The sequence below is a fragment of the Marmota monax genome, unplaced genomic scaffold (assembly GCF_021218885.2).
Source record: "Marmota monax isolate L192 unplaced genomic scaffold, Marmota_monax_Labrador192_F-V1.1 WCK01_AAM20220418_F8-fsc00024, whole genome shotgun sequence".
Taxonomy (NCBI): domain Eukaryota; kingdom Metazoa; phylum Chordata; class Mammalia; order Rodentia; family Sciuridae; genus Marmota; species Marmota monax.
This window is the reverse complement of record NW_026695224.1, coordinates 11,644,930-11,665,367: the sequence shown is the minus strand read 5'-3', so window position 1 is coordinate 11,665,367 and position 20,438 is coordinate 11,644,930. Positions and strand designations below refer to the sequence as shown.

Sequence of the window (20,438 nt, the reverse complement as noted above, 5' to 3'; positions counted from 1 at the left end):
TCTAGCTTTCCTCTGTTATTTGACGTACCAGTTATAACCTAGCAGTTCTACTTCGCACTTGTAGACCTGCATCAGTTCTACTTCGCACTTGTAGACCTGCATGTGCTCTATGATCAAAAGACTTGTATCATAACATTCTCAAACTAGAAAACAACTTTGGCATCCATCAACAAGGTGTATACTATGATGCATTGAGATTATTAACGGCACAACACGGATAAGTGAAAAATACTAAGCATTCTGTCATTTCAGTCATTCTATGTGTAAAGTAAGTTTTCCCATTTTTATAGCAACTTTTCCATCACAGTGTTCCAGGCATTATTTTTAATGTGATTTAATAGTATTTTTCACATCCTTGCTATAGTCTTGTAGGGTAGGTAGTATTGTCTTTTTTTTTTTTTTTTTGAGGCAGGGTCTTGCTAAATTGCTTAGGGCCTTTCTACATTGCTGAGGCTGGCCTCAAGTTTGTTATCTTCATCTCTCAGTCTCCGGAGCCACTGGGATTACAGGCATACACCACTGTGCCTGCCTTTGTTATGGTTATGTAACAGGGATTTAACCCAGGGCCTCATGCATGCTGAGCATATAATCAATCCTGTCTCATTTTATATTGAAGTTCAAAGATTTTATTTTGTCCATTGGTAAATGTATAAAATGGCAGATGCTAAATTTTTGTCCACAGTATTCCTTTGATGAATCCCTTTATATTTGTTAGTAGATGGCAAAAAGCAGAAGAAAATAATTCTGGATCACAAGTAATTTTTATCCCAAGTCGTCTTAACACTTGATAGCCCTACTGTAAGACATCTTCATGTTTCACAGTGTGCCCAAATGACTAGGCCTTTACTGACCTGTCTTTGGATGGGGCCTGCTCCAGGAGGAGTGTGCACTTAGGCAATAGGATTCTTTAGCTGAACCAGGCATGTTGGCATCTGTAATCCCAGAGACTTGAGGCTGTGACAGGAGAATTACAAGTTTGAGGCCAGCCTGAGCAACTTGGTGAAATCCTGTCTTTAAAAAGTAAAAAGGGCTGGGGATGTGGCTCCAGTGATTAAGCGCCCCTAGTTCAGTTCCCAGTAAAGCATGTGTATATATACATGATTGTGCAACTGAGGCACATCTTGGAGGAACTGACTGTTGGGACAACTAGAACTATTTTGGAGGAGTGAATGTGGTGGTACATGTCCAAGTACTCCAGCAATTGTCTCTGTGATCTGGTTGCCTTAATGCTACATTGTAAATTGATTTATTCACCTTTCTTGCTCCCAAGTTCTTGAGGTATAGGGCTTTTTTTTAGTTTATGTCTCCTGTTTCTGATTTAGTGTTTAAATAAAACTGGAATAAAATAAGGAATAAATTAGTCATTAATTTTGAAGGTAAAACATAAGAATGTTGGTTTCAATTGATGACTGAGGTTTCAGTAAGTTTAAGTATTTTTTAGATAAGTAAAATTTGTGTCTTCAGTAGTACCTTTGCAGACAGTCATTTAGAATGTTTAGGAATTTAGAACTGGGGTGGGAACAAAGTTCTAGTTCTTAGCACTCTCAATTTCCTTTGGTGACAAATAAAAAAGGCAAATCCTTGGATGCTTTGTCCTAGTTTATGAGACTGATGTGCTGTAGACTGCATTAAGGAGACAGGTATAATTTATTGCCCTGCTTTGGTTGTAACTTAGTGTGATCAGATCTCATTGCTTGTCTAGGATGTTGTTCCCTTTGTTATTTCTCCTAGTGACAAGTGGGAAGGAGGAATGTTTATTGAATTTGTTTGGTACGTACATTCACTAAACACATGAGCTAGTTGGTATTGCCCCTCCCTCAACTAGTGTTTGAACCCAAGACTTAACACATGGTAGGTGAAAAGCATTCTACTACCGAACTACATCCTTATCCTACACCCCCCACCCCCACCCAGGGGCCCTTTACCACTGAGCTACATCCCCATTTCCCCCCTTTTTAAATTTTGGGATGGGGTTCTCACTGAGTTGCCAAGGCTTGCTTTAAACTTGGGATCTTCCTGCTTCGGCCTCCCAAGTCAGTGTGATTACAGTGTGTGCCACTGAGCCCTGCAGATGAACTGTTTTTTAAAATAAAGTAACCCAAACTTAATTCATGCAGGTAATACATTAAAAGTAAATACATTTAAAAAGGTAGGATGTGTTAAAAAGTTAAACATGGAGCTGGGTACGATGGCACATGCCTTTAATCCTGATTCCTTGGGAGACTGAACTAGGGGCATCATAAGCTCAAAGCTAGCCTTAGCAGTTTAGTAAGAACATCAGCAGTTTAGCCAGACCCTGTCTAAAAATAAAATTTAAAAGGGAACGGGGATGTGCCTCAGTGGTAAAGTGACCCCTGGGTTCAATTCTTAGTACCAAAAAACAAACAAAAAAAAGAAAATTAAATATGGAGTTGCTCCTTTATTTGTATGCATATTTAGATATTCACTTAGGTATTCCAGTTACTAATCATTGTAACTTAGTAGGTTATAGTTTTCAATTTAAATGCAGGAATTTGGTACATATTTTAAAATAGAACCTTGAGCATTCTTGGGACCTTTCAGATCATGTGCTAGGTAGGTGCTTTTCCATTGAGCCACATACCCAGCCCTCATCTTGGTCTTTTGAGGGAAACATTAGTTGGCCTAATAATTGTCTCTCTTTTTTGTAGTATTGGGGCACTGTACCATTGAGCTACACCCTGATCCCCCTTTAAATTTTGAGACAGATTCTTACTAGGTTACTGAGACTGGCTCAAACTTGGTTATTTTCAAGCCTCAGCCTCTTGAGTAGCTGGGATTACAAGTGTACGCAGCCATGCCTGAATTGGAAAGGTTCTTAATGATGGTCCAATATTTTCATCTTCAGAAGCTTGTAGAAAAGCTTTTATTTTTTAAAAAAATTTGAGACAGGGCCTCCCTAAGTTGCTAAGGCTGCCCTTGAAATTGCTTCCCCCTTAACTCATTTTCTGGATGGAGGAAAACGGACACTGAAATAAATTAAATAACATTCTTTTGGGAGTTGGACTGTAAATCCATATTCCTCTACTCAGAATGTTGGATTTTAGGGTAGTGGAATCTATGTGTATTTCTCCCTATCCATCTCTGTAATGTTTGGCAGAGTTGAAGATTAAATCAGGGACGTTTAATATGATATCCAGCCCAAAGTAGGTAAATGTGTTATTTATTTATTTATCTATTATTTTTTGTAACAGGGATTGAATTCTGGGGTACTCAACCACTGAGCCACATCCCCAGCCCTATTTTGTATTTTATTTAGAGACAGGACTGAGACTAGCTTTAAACCTGTGATCCTCCTGCCTCAGCCTACCAAGCTGCTGGGATTACCACGCTTAGCTATTTATAATTTTCTAATATGGTATTGAGTAAACATTATCACTTATCAATTTGATAAGCTCTTTTCTAGACTAGATGTGCAAATGTGAGCACAACTATATCAATTCTTTGTTTTCATGTAACTTCTAATGACTGAACAAATTCTGACACAGTGGCAAGTGCTGTGGAGAAAAGTAAAGTAGATCTAAGGAGCAGGTCATGTTGCTGTTACAGGAATGGTAGTTATAGAAGGCCTCACTGAGCAGGTGACTTTAGAGCAGAAGCCTAAAGGAAGTGAAAGAACAAACCATATGTAGAAATACAGAGCTTTCCAGTTAGAGGAGATAGGAACTGTTAGAAACACTGGTAGGTTTGAGGAACGTCAAGAAACTAATGGAGCCCAAGTGCAGCTTCTAAATCTGTAAAGAGTCAAAGTTGTTGCCACGCGTGGTGGAGCATACCTCTAATTCCAGTGACTCCAGAGGCTGAAGCAGTAGGATCGAAAACTCCAGGTTAGTCTGGAAAACTTATGAAGACCTGGTCTCAAAATTAAAAAAAATTAGGGCCTGTGTTGTAGCTCAGTGGTAGAGTGGTTGCCTAGTACGTGTGAAGCACTGGGTTTGATCCTTAGCACCACATTTAAAAAAATAAAGGTATTATGTCTATCTACAACTAAAAAAAATTTAAAAGACTGGGATGTAGTTTAGGCATAGAATGTCCCTCAATGTAATCCTCAGTGCTGCCTTTCCCCCTCACAAATAGTGAAGGTTGAGTTCATAGAGGGAATTAGAGTTACATGAAATCATTGCCTTAAAAACTCCCCTTCCCCCTAGCTGCTCGGGAGGCTGAGGCAGGAGGATCACAGATTTGAAGCCAGCCTCAGTAATTTAACAAGACTGTAGGCAACCTAGTAAGACCCTATCTCACAATGAAAAATAAAAAGGGCTGCGAATGTAGTTCAGTGGTTAAGCACCCCTGGGTTTAATCCCTGATACCCCCAAACCAAAAAACTCTCACCCTTCTTTGATACTGGGGGTTGAACCCAGAGGTAATTTACACTGAATTAATCTCCAGCGCTCTCCCTTTAAAATAAGTTTTGTTTTTTTTTTTTGTAAATTGGTTGTACATGACAGTAGAACCCCAACCCTTTTTCTTATTTTGAGACAAGGCCTTCCTGAGGCTCACCTAATACTTTGTGATCCTTCTGCCTCAGCTTCCCAAGTTATGGTGGATACAGGCATGAATTACTGCTTCTGTCAACATTAAAACTTTGAGAAAAACTTTGTATTATAAGGGATAATCACTACTTGTTTTGCTGGTTTTCTGCCATTGACAATAGACTATAAAAAAGAATATAATAGAGAATAGAAAATAAAACAGAATCATTATATGCTTTCATCTTAATCTTATTCTAGAATGAACAAATAATGTAATTTGGGATTTTGCCCTATGAGGTTGGTTTTTGTTTTTTTCCTCCCCCACCCACACTTTTTTTTTTTTTTGGTTACTAGGAATTGAACCCAGGGTTGCTATACTACTGAGCTACATCCCCAGCCTTTTTTTATTTTGAGATAGGATCTCAATAAATTGATAATGGCTGTCCTTGAATTTGCAGTCTTTCTGCCTCAGCTTAAGTTGCTGGGATTATAAGCATGTGCCACTTTACCGGTCTTTTTTTTTTTTTTAAAACTTCTCATTTATTTGCTTGCAGTAATGTAAATTGAACTATGGGTGTTATACTTGCTAGGTAGATTCTCTACTGCTGAGCTATACCTCCAGCCCTGTTTTGATTTTTCTAAAAACTCTTTTCTTTTAAACTGTACTTTTGTTCTTTTTAGATTGTGAATCGGCACGGTCCTGAGGCAGACAGGCATTTATTACGCTGCCTATTTTCTCATGTGGATTTCAGTGGCGATGGTAAAAGCAGTGGCAAAGATTTCCATCAGGTATTTGGGGTTACAGAGTTTATGTCCTCTTAGCTCTAATTGCAAATTGAATTATAGTTTTGAGCATAAAGTGCGTAGCTAACAACATCTACAGAATAGCATCCAGAAAATAATCTCAGCCAGATGACTTAATGATGTTGGGTGAATTTCCCTTTTTTCTGTGTGTCCCTTCTACCTGGGTGTAGACCTAATTTAGATTAGGAAACTGGGGCCAGGGTTGTCTGAAGCAGGAATTTGAATGTCCTGCTTGACAAGTAAGTAATGAAGAGAGGATATTTCATGTCTTTGATTGAGTCTCTTTAACTTGATTGTAAATCTTGCAAAAGTTTTATCACATTGTTTGTTTTACTAATCTCAAAGGATTCTATTTTGTGTATAGACTTTTTGCTAATAGACTTTATGAGGTTTTTTTAAAATATTTTTTTTTAGTTGTAGTTGGACACAATGCCTTTATTTTATTATTGTTATGTGGTGCTGAGGATTGAACCCAGCGCCTGGCACTTGCTAGGCGAGCCACAACCCCAGCCCCGACTTTATTATGAGTTTTAAAGAGCTGATTTTGATAATAATGTTTCTATTTTGATAACACTTTTTTGTGTGTTAGATGATGGTTAGTGCTAATGAAAACTCACTTTTTATTTTTAAAGACTCAGTTTCTGATTCAGGAGTGTGCGTCGCTGATTACAAAGCCAAATTTTATCTCAACATTGTCCTATGCCATTGATAATCCATTGCACTATCAGAAGGTTGGTATTATTTTCATATTTAGTAGTCTTAAGAATGACATCTCTTACTAGGCTTTCCTAATAAAAAGACCCTAAGCCTTGATTTTTTAAAAATATTATTTCGTAATTAATAATTTTTAAGTAGTTACTTTGAAGTCTTTTGTACCTTTGTTATGAATTCAAGCCAGTTCACTTAATAGATAGGATCTTACTAACACCGGGTCGTTTGAAGGCTTAAGCTTATCATTCCATAGTTTTAGGATATGGCATATTATTTCTAGCAGCACCACAGGTTCTGTTGCTAGTATATATTGCATAATTGTTTGCAGTGATAATTTTAAATCTTTTTGAAAATTAAGCTTTTTTTAACAAAAATTTTTCCCCCCCAGAGTTTAAAGCCTGCACCCCACTTATTTGCCCAGCTGAGTAAAGTTCTCAAGTTAAGCAAAGTACAAGAGGTAAGTGATTTAAGAAAAGTAGGCAAAATTAGAATTAAAAATAGCCATTTGACTCTTTGGTTAACATAAACCCCTTCTTGTTTCAGGTAATTTTTGGTCTTGCCCTCTTGAATTCTTCCAGCTCAGATCTCAGAGGTTTTGGTGAGTTGCTTTTACCGTAAGAGCAAGATGATTGTCAGATTTAATTTTTGTGTCTGGAAAAAATATATATATTTTTTTAATTTGCTGATGCACCTTTATTTAGTTTATTTATTTATATGTGGTGCTAAACATCGACCCCAGTGCATTATACATGCTAGGCAAGTGCTGTACTACTGAGCTATGACCTCAGCCCAAAAAATGTAAAATTACCCCTCAGTTCTTTTTTTTTTTTGAGCAGGGTTACTGGGGAGTGAACTCAGGGTTGCTCAACCACTGATCTACATCTCCAGCCCTATTTCATATTTTATTAAGAGAGTTGCTTAGTGTCTTGCTTTTTGTTGAGGTTGGCAGTCCTCTCATCTCAGCTGCCTGTGCCGCTGGTATTAGAGGTGTGCCATTGCACTCAGGTACCCTCAGTTCTTCTTTTTTTTTTTTAATCCAAGGTATTTAGTGTTTTATTTTTGATGGTTTGCAAATGATCATGATAGAGATTTCCATCTTTATCAAATTTCAGTGAATCTCTAAAGAATATTTTTATTCTTTTTTTTTTTTTCCCCTCAGTCCTTTTTAAAAATACAGTTCTATAGTGTTACTGTGTAACAGATCTCAGGAAACTTTATCTTGTAAAACTCCCCTGTCCCCAGCAAGCCCCTGGCCATTGATCCCTTTATACCTGTTAACTATATCTTAAATAGAGCTATGAAAGTGTTAGAGAGTTACAGAGTGAATTGGTTGAAATGACAAGGATGTTACAGTGAACTAGGCCAGCCTCCACAACTGAGCAAGACTTTGTCTCAAAATAAGAAGTTGGTGAAAGAGAAGTATATTTAGATTTTATGTGGTTTTTTTCTCCCCCATTGTGGTGCAGAAATAACCTGTGGTATTTTGTTTGTCTGACTTTTAGCTGCCCAGTTTATCAAACAGAAGCTTCCAGATCTTCTGCGTTCCTACATTGACGCAGACGTCAGTGGAAATCAAGAAGGTGGCTTCCAAGATATAGCAATAGAGGTCCTACACCTCCTCCTCTCCCATCTCCTCTTTGGGCAGAAGGGAGCCTTTGGAGTTGGACAGGAACAGATAGACGCTTTTCTCAAGACACTGCGCAGAGGTAAGGGGATCTTTGTAAACTATAGTAGATGATTTCCTTGGATGATCATGAATGTGTGAAAAAATCATGGTAGAATGAGTGAAGGCAATGATTCACTTTGTTGCATATTTATAGGTTTTGAAAGAGGAAGAGATTATTTTCTAAATTAAAATATGGAAGCCTTAGAACTTTATTAAAGGAAAAGTATAAAATAAACATTACCACCAATAATCTTGTTAAATTAAGTACCGATCACAGGTGAAACTTGGCATATTTACCTGTAGTCATGTTTTCCCCTTTAGGGAGACTATATTATTGAGACAGGTTGTTTTAGTTTAAAAAGTTTAAAATTCTCCCCCTTTTCTGGGGAGGATTAAATTCATGGCTGTTTTACCACCAAGCTATATCCCCAGCCCCTCCACCCCTCCTTTTCTTTTTTCTTTCTTTCTTTTTTTTTTTTTTTTTGAGACAGGGTCTAATAGTTGCTTAGGGTTTCACTAACTTGCTGAGGCTGACCTCAGACTTGTGATTCTCCTGCTTCAGCTACCTGAGTTGCTGGGATTACAGGTGTGTGCCCCTGTGCCTGGTGGTGGTCACTTTTGATATACCTATATTACTTCCTTTTCATATACCATTATTATTTTTAGCGTTGTCATTCCAAGTTTATTCCTCATTCTGTTAACCTGACTTTAGAGAGAAAACTATTTAAAAACAAATCTGTGATGGAGCACTGACATCATTAATCTCTATAGGTTTTGTTTACTTGTAATGTTTATATAGTGTAATTTAAACTTCATTAACTTTTTCAGTGAGGGGATGCTTTCTATTTGTTGATGCAATAAACAAATTGATATACTAATTGTTTCTAGTGTCTGCCTTGTGTGGGGATTGATCATCCAATTGTAAAACTTAATATACAGGTTGTGAAGTAGTCAGTACATGCTGGAAACAACAAAAACTAAAAGCCTGCATATGGGTAATTTTTGTGATATAAAACAATTTAAATTCTGAAATTGGTGTGAAATCATAATTTGGGCTACCAGGTTGAAAAAATTAAACTTTATTTTGAATATGAACTTTGTGGAATATTTGGGTTTAGAAGAAGGCTTTGAGAGAGTAAAAGAGAATTGATGGTATTTCATCAGTATGGCAATTGTATGCTTTTTCTTCCCTCAGATTTTCCTCAAGAACGCTGTCCTGTGGTGCTTGCACCACTTTTATACCCTGAAAAACGGGACATTCTAATGGACAGGATCCTGCCTGATTCCGGAGGGGTTGCTAAAACCATGATGGAGAGCTCTTTGGCTGATTTCATGCAAGAAGTAGGCTATGGCTTTTGTGCAAGGTTGGTAGCAATACAAGTCAGACTTTTGATTATTCTTGTACCAAGCACAATGTTATTTTTTAATGCAAATTCCTTAGATTCTCTTTTTTTAAAAAATATATTTTGATTGATTCTTGATTCAATTTGTGGTGCTGGGCATTGAACCCAGGGCCTCATACATGCCGGGCAAGTGCTTTTCCAAGTGGGCTGTATCTCTTTCCCAAAGTCCTTAGATTCTTTTTTTTTTGTTGTTGTTGTTTCTTTCTTTGTTCTTTTTAGTTATGTGACAGTAGAATGTATTTTGACATATTATACAAACATGGAGTACAACTTCCTCTTCTGGTTGTACGTGATGTGAAATTACATTGGTTGTGTATTCATATGTGAACATAGGACAGTAATGTCCGATTTATTCTATTATCCTTCCTAATCCCATTCCTCTTCCCTTCTCTTTGTTCCCCCTTGTGTAATCCAAAGTACTTCTGTTCTTCCCTCCCCTTCCCTCATTGTGAGTTAGCCTCCCCATATCAGAGAGACATTCAGCTTTGTTTTTTTGGGATTGTCTGATTTCACTTAGCATGATACTCTCTAGTTCTATCCATTTCTGGGAAATGCCATAATCTCATTTCTCTTTATGGCTGAGTAATATTTCATTGTGTATATATACCACATTTTCTTTGTTCGTTCACCTTAGATTCTTTAATGTTATCTCTCAAAATTTTTGCTTTTTTCTTTTTTTGACAGTACTGGAGATTAAACCGAGGACATACATAGTGTGTGCTAGTCAAGCACTGTGTTACCGAGTTAGTGATATTTCAAGCCCTTTTTCTCTCTCTCCTCTCCATATTGCAGATTGAACTCTGAGTCATTTATATGCCAGGCAAGTGAGTTTCCACTGAGCTACATCTACAGCCAGTTTTTAAATTTTATTTTGAGACAGGGTCTCCCTATGTTGCCATGAATAACCTTCTGCCTTAGCCTTTCAGCTAGGATCACAGGTGTGTGATACTATGCCCAGCTCTTTGCTTATAAACTTTGATCTTCAACATATTAGTATTGGATCTAGCTATAAACATTCTCAGGGCTGTCCCTACCAGTTTCTCAGATTTAGGAATTGGAGGCTTATTCATTTATTTGTTTGGGCTTTTTTTTTTTTTTTTTTTGGTATCAGGGATTGAACTCCAGAGTACTCAACCACTGAGCCACATCCCCAGCCCTATTTTGTATTTCTCACCAAGTTGCTCAGCACCTCGCCATTGCTGGCTTTCAACTTGCGGTCTTCCTGTCATAGCCTCCCAAGCCACTGAGATTACAGGCGTGTGCCACCATACCCGGCTTTTTGTTGTTGTTGTTGTTGGGGGGGGGGGCAGGTGGGTAACTGGGGACTTAATCCAGGGGTGCTTTGTTACTGAGCTACATCCCAAATCCTTTGTATTTTTTATTTTGAGACAGAATCTCATTAAGTTGCTGTACTTAAGCTTGCAATTCTCCTGTCTTAGCATGTGCAGTTGCTATGATAACAGGCATGTGCCACCGTGCCTGGCTCCTGAATCCAAGGTTCTCAGCCTAGTTATCAGAGTAAGCATATTTTAACTTTTGGAGAGTAAGAGAATGTTAGACCAGTGTTATGGAACTTTGCCCTTAGTGCCTAATTTTCTCCTCCCAATTCCTCAGTTTTCTCATCATGTCTTCATTTCTTGTCAGCCTTCTTTCATAACAGTGCCACTACCTCCTCTGGCAGTACTGGGGATTGAACCCAGGGACCAACCATCTGCTCTAACCTTGAGTGTCAATGTGACTCCTGGCCCATTTTAATTTGATTTATTTTGAGGCGGCGTCTTGCTAAGTTGCCTAGAGTGGCCTTGACCTCTTGATCCTCATCCAAGTAGCTCGAATTATAGGTATATGCTATCTCACCTGGCTTTTCCTCCTGCTTTGCACTTTTATTTTATTTTTTCCTATAATAATGATTCAGCCCAGGGACACTCTATCTCTGAGCTATATCCTCAGCACTTTTTATTTTCTTATTTTGAGACAGGGTCTTGCTAAGTTGCCTAGGCTATCCTCCAACTTTGCAAACCTCCTTCCTCAGTGGCTGGGATTACATGTGTGAGCCACTGTGCCTAGTTATACCCTTTACTTTTCTGTTTTCCTTACCTGTCAGGGCACCAAAGGAAATTTTTAATACATTATTAGTAGCACTAGAAGCACTTAGATCTTTGATATAGTGGACTATTAATGTTTTTTCTGAGAGGAAGTTATTTTTATTTTTATACTGGAGATTTAACCCAGGGATGCTTTACCCCTGAGCTACATCCCAGCCCTTTTTAATTTTTTGTTTTTGAGACAGATTCTTGTTTTGTTGCTGAGGCTGGAGTCAGATTTGTAGTCCTGCCTCATCCTCCCAAGTCAATGGGATTACAGGCATGTGCCACCACACCTAGCACTTTTAAGTATAACTGTTACTGTTTCAAAAGCTGTTGTATAAACTCATTTCCACTTATATTTGAAAAAATGAATTTATAAGTTCTAGGCATATGTACTCACTTTAATTTTTTCTAATTAACTTTCAAGATGCAAAGATCTAGGATGTATTTGCAAGGCTTTTTACATATCAGTAATCAAATTCACTTTCAGTGTAGAAATGATTTTTGATTTATACAGAAATTAGAAGATGCGTTAATTTCTTTGAGAAAAACCATTACTCTTGTCTATTTTCTTCCACTTCTTTACATTTCTGCCATTTTCTCATTTAAGTAGGAGATTATTATGTTTCTGAATATATAAAGGTAATAAGAAATGGATTCATTAATCTGCCTATATTATAAAACTGGTGATCGTCACCCAAGTGTTTAAATTTGTGTGTGTGTGTGTGTGGGGGGGGTAATGGGGATTGAATCCAGGGCCTGGTGCGTGCTAGGCAGGTGCTCTGCCACTGAACCACATCCCAGTCCAAGGACTCATTTATTAACTGTATTTCTTAATATTTTGTTTTTTGAGGTTGGTAGCATTTTAAATTTATATTTCTGTTTCAGTATTGAAGAATGTCGCAGTATAATCATGCAGTTTGGTGTTCGGGAGGTCACAGCTGCCCAGGTTGCAAGGGTTTTAGGAATGATGGCTCGAACTCATTCAGGATTAACAGATGGTATTCCATTACAGGTTTGTTGAGTTTAGCTACTTTATTTAAGTGGGTTAATGTCCTGTTCTCTTTATTTTGTTGAATAAATTATAGTGTGATAGATAGTTGGATAGTTGGATTTATTTAATGCAAGTTTTACTTCTACAGAGTATCTCTGCACCTGGCAGTGGGATCTGGAGTGATGGGAAAGATAAAAGTGATGGAGCTCAGGCACACACATGGAATGTGGAAGTCTTGATTGATGTTCTTAAAGAACTGGTAGGTACATGTAATCAGTTTTTTTGATTTATTAATATTATATGTTTTATTTATTTAAAAAAATGTAAGTTTTTACAAATTCCAACTGAATAAGAGCAGCAGTGTGCTGTAATTCTCTTACTTTATAGCTTCAAAAAATAATGATGCAGGCTGGGATTGTAGCTCAGAGAGAGAGTGCTTGTCTAATGTGTTTGAGGCACTGGGTTTAATCCTTAGCACCACATAAAAAATAAATAAATAAAATTAAAAAAATTTTTTTTTAAATAATGATGCAAGCTATGTTGGCACACACCTGTAATCTGAACGATTTAGGAGACCAAAACAGGAAGATAGTCAGTTTTAGGCCAGTCTTAGCATCTTAGACCCTGTCTTAAACTTTTTAATGGTGCTGGGCATTGAACCCAGAGCTTTATTCATGGTAGGCAAATGCTCTACCACTGAACTGTATCCATAGCCCCTTTTCTTTTAAAATACTTTTGTCTTTTTTTTTTGTTTTTACTTTAAAAAAAATTTATTTATTTATTTATTTAAGTTGTAGTTGGACACAATATCTTTATTTTTAAGTGGTGCTGAGGATTGAACCCAGTGCCTCACCCATGCAGGCGGTTGCTCTACCACTGAGCTACAGCCCCAGCCCCTGTTTTTACTTTTTATAAAAATATTTTTTTTAGCCGGGTGCAATGGCACACAATCTCTAATTGACACTGAATAACAGTACAGACTTTTAATTTTACCATAAGCTTTAAACTAGATTACTTTTTCCATGATATTTATGCCTGTAGCATTATTCAACACATGATCCATTATAGAATTCTCAGTATAATATATACACTCCAACCCCTATGTTAACCACTTCTTCAAGTATCTATTAATATTTCTCTTTGCTATAATAATTCTAATCACATGTAATAATCTGTTCCAACTTTTAATTGGATGAGAGGGAGTAGGTTTATGTCATTCTTACTGATTGGTTGATGGTACAGTCGAACAAGCGCTAATACGGCAGCCTTATAGGCCATTTTATATAACCGAATCGGAGATATTGGATTTGTTTTAGCTATAACATGATTCCTACTAAACTCAAACTCATGAGAATGCCAACAATTATTCATAATAGATACCACTCTACTTCGTCTCCTGGGCTCATTTCTAGCAGCAGTGGGAAAATCAGCCCATTTTGGCCTACACCCTTGACTCCCTTCTGCTATAGAAAGCCCAACCCCTATATCAGCCCTACTGCACTCTAGTATCATAGTTGTAGTAGGAATTCTTCTTACAGTTCGTTTTTATCCACTAATAGAGAATAATAAAAAGTATACAAACTCTTGCCCTATGTTTAGGAGCTATCCCCACTCTATTTACTACCATGTGCCCTTACCCAAAATGATATTAAAAAAAAAAAATTATTGCATTTTCTACCTCAAGCCAACTGGGACTAATGATAGTAACCATTGATATTAACCAACCTTCATATCCGTACTCACGCATTCTTTAAAGCCATATTATTTATGTGCTCTGGCTCAATCATCCACAACCTAAATTATGAACAAGATATCCATAAAACAGGAGGACTGTATAAGGCTCTATCATTTACTTCTTCCTAACTCATTATTGGAAGCCTTGCATTAATAGGCACATGTTTCCTAACTGGATTTTACTCCAAAGACTTCATTATAGAATCCGCAAACATGTCATATACCAACACCTGAGCCCTCGCCATCACACTCTTTGCCAACAGCACGCATATCATTTTCTTTGCTCTAATAGGACAACCTCAATTTTCAACACTAATCTCTATTAACGGAAACAAAACAACCCTCAATTAATTAATTCTATAAAAAGCCTTTTAATCGGCAGCATTTTTTTTGCAGGATTTTTCCTATCATATAATATCCCTCCCATAAATACACCAATTCTAACCATGCCTTTGTACTTAAAATTATAGCACTACTAATCACCATTCTAGGATTCACAATCACTATATAACTAAATCAACTAACCCTAAACCTAAAAACTAAGTTCTACTCCAATATATCTTAATTCTCTAACCTGTTAGGTTACTTTCCCATTACCACACACCGTTTATACCCCCATTTAAACCTTATCACAAGCCACTGTAATCACAGTGGCTCAGGAGGCTGAAGTAGGAGGATCAGGAGTTCAAAGTTTCAGCCAAAAGCAAGGCACTCAGCAACTCAGTGAGACCCCCCTGTCTCAAAACGAAATATGAAATAGGGCTGGGGATGTGTCTCAGTAGTAAAGTGCCCCTGAGTTCAATCCCTGATACAAAAAAAAAAAAAAAAAAAACCTTTTTAAAAATGACACTTTATATTTATTTTTTGAACCCAGGGGTACTGTACCTCTGAGATTATATACCCAGTCTTTTAAATTTTTTAATTTTTATGTTACCTGGGATAGAACCTGGGTGCGTTTATCCACTGAGTCACAACCCCAGCCCTGAGTTGCTTAGGGCCTTGCCAGGTTGCTGAGGCTGGCTTTGAACTTGTGATCCTTCTGACTCAGCCTCTTGAACTGCTGAGATTACAGGCATGTGACACCACACCCAGCGCCCCCCCCCCACACCTGTTGGGTGTTTTTTTGTTTGTTTGTTTGTTTTGTTTTGTTGTGTTTTGTTTGGAGACACCATCTTGCTAAACTGCTTAGGGCCTTGCTAAGTTGTTGAGGCTGACATTGAACTTGAAATCCTCCTGCCTTAGTCTCCAGAGTCACTGGGAGTAAAGGTGTGCACTGCTGCTTCTTTTTTCCTTTATATATTTAATTGTAAGATGATAATGCACCATAAATATTACTCTGTATTAATGAGAACCTTTGTGTGATGCATTCTGTTTTGAAACTTTTTAAGAGCTTGTGGAGGTCTTTCAAATCTTTTCAATCCTACAATATTTTTTCTTGTGTGTGTATATCTGTCTGCCTGTCTGTGTGTGCCATGGTGGGTATCAAGACCAGGGCCTCTAACATGCTAAGAACATGCTGTATCACTGAGCTACACCCCAGCCAAATTCAATAACTTACTTAAATTTCAGATTTTACTTAACCCTTTATTTCATGAAAGTTTGCACACATTAAACTTTGGAATGCTTTTTTATTTATTAGAACCCAAGTTTGAACTTCAAGGAAGTAACTTATGAACTGGACCATCCTGGATTTCAAATTCGTGACAGTAAAGGACTTCATAATGTGGTTTATGGCATTCAAAGGGGTTTGGGTATGGAAGTATTCCCAGTTGATTTCATATATAGACCTTGGAAACATGCGGAAGGCCAGGTAAGTGAATGGTATTTAACTGCAGAAGAAGAAGAAAAAAATTATTGCTATTGTATCTTCTACCCGTTGATTGATAAGGAGTATTTGTTTTACATAGCTTAGAAAAGCAGGCATCATCATAAATATTGAAGAAATAGTAGTTTATTATAATCCTTTGAGGTTTTGAAATCAAGCTGCTTTCTGAGTAGTTTAATAATGTTGGTCTTCAAGATCATCTCATTTTGTACCTTTGGTCTTTCTGAATTGCGTGTTTTTTTAAAATGACCCATTATTATCATTATTATTATTATTGTTATTATTATTATTATTATTATTATTATTATTATTACAGATAAACAGCATGCCTTCATTTTATTATTTTTATGTGGTGCTGAATTGAACCCAATGCCTTACACATGCCAGGAAAGCACTCTGCCACTGAGCCCCAGCCCTGTTGCCCTTTTTTTGAGGACAAATAATTAAGGTTTTTAATTGGAAATGTCTAATAACCCTGAGGTTATCTTAAGGAAAATATTTTAAATTTTTATAGCATTCACAATCATGTTTGGTAGTTAGGAGTCTCTTTATTTTTGTTTCAGCTATCCTTCATTCAGCATTCCCTGATAAATCCAGAGATTTTCTGTTTTGCTGACTATCCTTGTCATACTGTTGCCACTGATATTTTGAAAGCACCACCAGAGGATGACAATCGTGAAATTGCCACATGGTAAATATTCTCAGCTCCCTTATCTTTAAAGGGTCACTTGTGTGTGTGTGTGTGTGTGTGTGTGTGTGTGTTTAATATAATCCTAACAGTAAGCAAGTATGTAGTTAATAGAATTAAATTAAAACAGTATTTTTAGGAGCCTACTTAAGTCTTTGTAGAGGGTGTCAGTGGATAAAATTCTTTAGTTCTCCTTACTAGTTACATCTCTATTTTTATAAGGTCTGCCATTAGACATTTTCTAAAGCATCAGAAATTTAGAACTATCAAATACTAGAAGGAGGTTTGTGATTCTCCCTTGGTGTTAGAAGCTTATTCTTCTGTGTAGATTTGCTTGCTTGCTTGCTTTTGTAAGTTGCTCAAGATGGCCAATTTATACAGCCTTCTACTTCCAGCCCAATTATCTAGTTTTCTAAGTTCTAGTTCTAAATTTCTGAGGGAATCTGACTCTGAAACAAACTCTGAAATAGGTTCCTCGTGGTTCTCTTTGTCCAGAAATTCCTCAGGGAATCAGATAAGGATGGTGAAAATACTTCCACATTGTTGAAATCATTCATGGCTTCAGGGAGGGGACATGACCTGGGTTATTCCAGAGGCACCTGCTTCACTGTTTCTTCAGATGATTTGTAACTGTAACCAGCTCCTCTATGGGTTCTATATCTGTCTTTGAATAAACTGATGATTGAAAATATTTGGAAAGCAAACATTGTTTCTGTACTGTAAGGATAGACTACTTGTGATTTTTCTGAGCAATATAGTAATAAAGTTATTTACATGATGTTTGCAGTTTAGCAGGTTTTACAAGTAAAGTAGAGATTATGTAAAGTTTTTTGGGGGATCTAGGTAGGTTTGTCGCCCCCCACCCCCTGCCGTACCAGGGATTGAACCCTTAGGTGCTTTCTTGTATTTCATTTACAGACAGGGTCACACTGAGTTTCTTAGGGCTGTGCTAAGTTGCTGAGGGTGGCTTTGAATTCAGGATCCTCCTGCCTCAGCCTCTTAAGCCCCTGGGATTACAGGCTTGTGCCACCGCACCCAGCTGGTTTTACTCTAAAGTCTCAATAGTCAACATCTTACATCTTACATCTTCGACTTTGCTTGCCACATTGATCTTTGTAGTAGCCACTTAACTCTGGTAGTACAAGAAATAACATGGTTGTGGCCAAAATATTATTTTTAAAACAGTCTGTGGGTGGGATTTCCCTTTTAAATATTGTTTACAACCCTGGTTCTGATAAATTGACCCTTACAATTATTTACTCTTCTCCCAAGTACAAGCTATAACATTGGATTTACAAGCTGGTGGTTCTTTTTCCTGTTAATCTTAATGTGTGTAGTAGTATTTCTTCATTTTATTTTAACAGATAGACCTCTTCAATTTTTGTAAGACTTAAAAGGCATGATCACAATTGAACAAGTAATAATTCCTTAATATAGCTATTAGATTTAGGGTTCCCTCTTTGGCTCAAAAATTTCTTTTACAGTTTCTGTGAGACTCCATACAAAGGTGATATAGTGTCTTTAATTTCACAAGCCTGTTTCTCTTTCCCTGCCTCGCCTCTCCCCTCTCCTATGCCCCCTCCCTCTCATGATTTTTTTTTTTTTTATTGCTAATACATCATTTATCCTCCAGTCTGTCCTGTGTTTCCTCATGGTGTTCAGTTTGTTTCTTTATCCTCATATCCATCATGTACTCTAAGGGTAAATTTAGATCTTCAGACTAGATTTAAGTCAACCAGGCCAGGTGCAGTGGCACATACCTATAATCTTAGTAACTTGGGAAGTTGAGACATGAGGATTCTAAGTTATAGCCCAGCCTTAGTAAGTTAGTAAGACCCTGATTGTCCCTAATGAAAAGATGAAAAGAGCTAGGATATAACTCAGGACAGCCTCAGTAATTTCATGAGACCCTGTCTCTAAAGAAAAAACAAAAAGGGTTAGGTATGTAACCCAGTTGGGATGGTAAAACACTCCTGGGCTCTATCCCCATTACTGCCCCCCCCCCAAAAAAAAGCCCAAAATAATATAATAATAATAAACCAACCAGATTGAACTTTGGGCCAGGAAACATTCATGGTGGGCATTATGGGCTTCAAACTTGGCATCACACCAGAAGTTCACACTTTCTTAAAATTTTGCATTACCAGAGTGATATGTCTGTATTTTTTGTGGAATTTTTCTTGTGCTTTGTGATTTGTTTGTTTGTACCAGGGATTGAACACAGAGACATTTAACCCCTGAGACACATCCTCAGCCTTTTTTATTTTGAGACAGGATCTCACTAAGTTGCTTAGGCTGGCTTTAAACTTGAGATCCTCCTGCCTCAGCCTCCCAAGTAACTGAGATTTCAGGCATGTGCCACTGTGCCTGGCTAATTTGTTTCTTTTACTTCACCCTAATCGTAAAAATTTCTCTTAGGCTTGGAGGATCTGTGGTTATGCAAACATCCAGTGGATTCATCCTGTTCTTCATCAGTTATTGCCTTTTATTTTTTTTTAAATTTTTTAAATATTTATTTTTTTAGTTTTCAGCGGACACAACACCTTTGTTGGTATGTGGTGCTGAGGATCCAACCTGGGCCGCACGCATGCCAGGCGAGCGCACTACTGCTTGAGCCACATCCCCCAGCCCCAGTTATTGCCTTTTAATGATTATGGCTTTTACTTTTCTTGGTTGGTGCTGGGAATTTAATCTAGGGCTTCCTGCAGGCTAGGCAGGTACTCTACCACTGAGTTATATCCCCATCCCCAAATAGCACATATTTTTGAGATAAACAGAAATATTTTAAGTATTTCTCAAATATTAAAGCATGCCAGCAGTTTGCTTTTGTTTTGGTGGCTGGTATCACTTATTTTCAAGTATATATGGGGCTGGGGTGAGGTTATGTGGTCAAGCTTAAATAGCATATGTGGGGCCCTGGGTTTGATCCTCAGCACCAGAAAAAGAAAAGAAGAAGAAAATGAGTATTGTAGGCTTTATATTTTCTTTGAAAAAGTATCTTTCTTTCATTTTTGTTAGGAAGAGCTTGGATTTGATTGAATCTCTATTGAGGCTTGCAGAGGTTGGGCAGTATGAGCAAGTCAAACAGCTCTTCAGCTTCCCTATCAAACACTGTCCAGACATGCTGGTATTGGCCTTACTACAAATCAACACTTCTTGGCATACCTTGCGCCATGAACTCATCTCCACTCTGATGCCAATTTTCCTTGGAAACCATCCTAACTCTGCCATTATTCTGCACTATGCGTGGCATGGGCAGGTAAGACATGACAGTTTGCTCATCATTTCTTCATCTAAGTAATTGACATTCTTTGAAATCTTGAAGGATTTTCAGTAGACAAATTCATTATTAATTTTGAGTTAGTATAAGATTCTGATGAAATCATAATGCCCTAAAATGTGTTGTATCTTTTAGGATCATGTTGGCCTTAAAATATTTCAAAAAGCAGAGAAATAAAGATAATTTTTAAAAAATCGAATATTAAAGCACTGTTTTGCTGGAGCACCAATATCCTTTTATTTCATTTTTGGCACTGCAGATCAAAGTCAGGGCCACTGAACTGTGTTCCTAGTGCATCCCCTGCTGCCCTCCCTTGAAGGGGATTAGATACCAGGAATTGATCCTGAGGGTACTGAAGCCACATCTCTATCCCTTTTTATTATTTTGAAACAGGGTCTCATTAAGTTACTTACAGCCTCATTAAGTTGCTGAGGCTGACTTAGAACCTGAGATTCTTCTGCCTCAGCTTCCCAAGCTGCTGGGATTATAGGAATGTGCTACTACATCCAGCACCTAGCCCTTTAAAAAAACTTTTTTGTTCTTTAAATTTCTGCTTGATTGCCCAGGCTGACCTTGAACTTGTGCTCCCTTGCCTCAGCCTCCCTACTAGCTAGGCTTACATATATGCTATCCATGCCTGGCTATATCTATTGTTTCTTCTTAATAACATTTTTAATGTGAAAAATATAGAAATTTTTAAGCAAATATAGTCACTTTCTCCCTATGCTTTAACTCCTCCTCTTAGTGGCTTAAAAT

General features: G+C 37.5%; 1 protein-coding gene across 9 annotated transcripts in view; it reads left to right on the top strand.

Moving 5' to 3' along the window:
• Cnot1 (CCR4-NOT transcription complex subunit 1) overlaps positions 1–20,438 on the top strand; it is an 81,232-nt gene that overhangs the window by 17,274 nt on the left and 43,520 nt on the right. For all 9 annotated transcript variants that reach the window (XM_046434895.2, XM_046434897.2, XM_046434893.2 and 6 more), the window contains 11 exons: positions 5,172–5,279; positions 5,927–6,025; positions 6,394–6,462; positions 6,549–6,603; positions 7,508–7,711; positions 8,867–9,035; positions 12,050–12,176; positions 12,304–12,414; positions 15,529–15,699; positions 16,278–16,405; positions 19,421–19,661. In XM_046434895.2, coding sequence (XP_046290851.1) covers positions 5,172–5,279; positions 5,927–6,025; positions 6,394–6,462; positions 6,549–6,603; positions 7,508–7,711; positions 8,867–9,035; positions 12,050–12,176; positions 12,304–12,414; positions 15,529–15,699; positions 16,278–16,405; positions 19,421–19,661 — 1,482 coding nt within the window. The remainder of the gene's footprint in view (positions 1–5,171; positions 5,280–5,926; positions 6,026–6,393; positions 6,463–6,548; positions 6,604–7,507; positions 7,712–8,866; positions 9,036–12,049; positions 12,177–12,303; positions 12,415–15,528; positions 15,700–16,277; positions 16,406–19,420; positions 19,662–20,438) is intronic.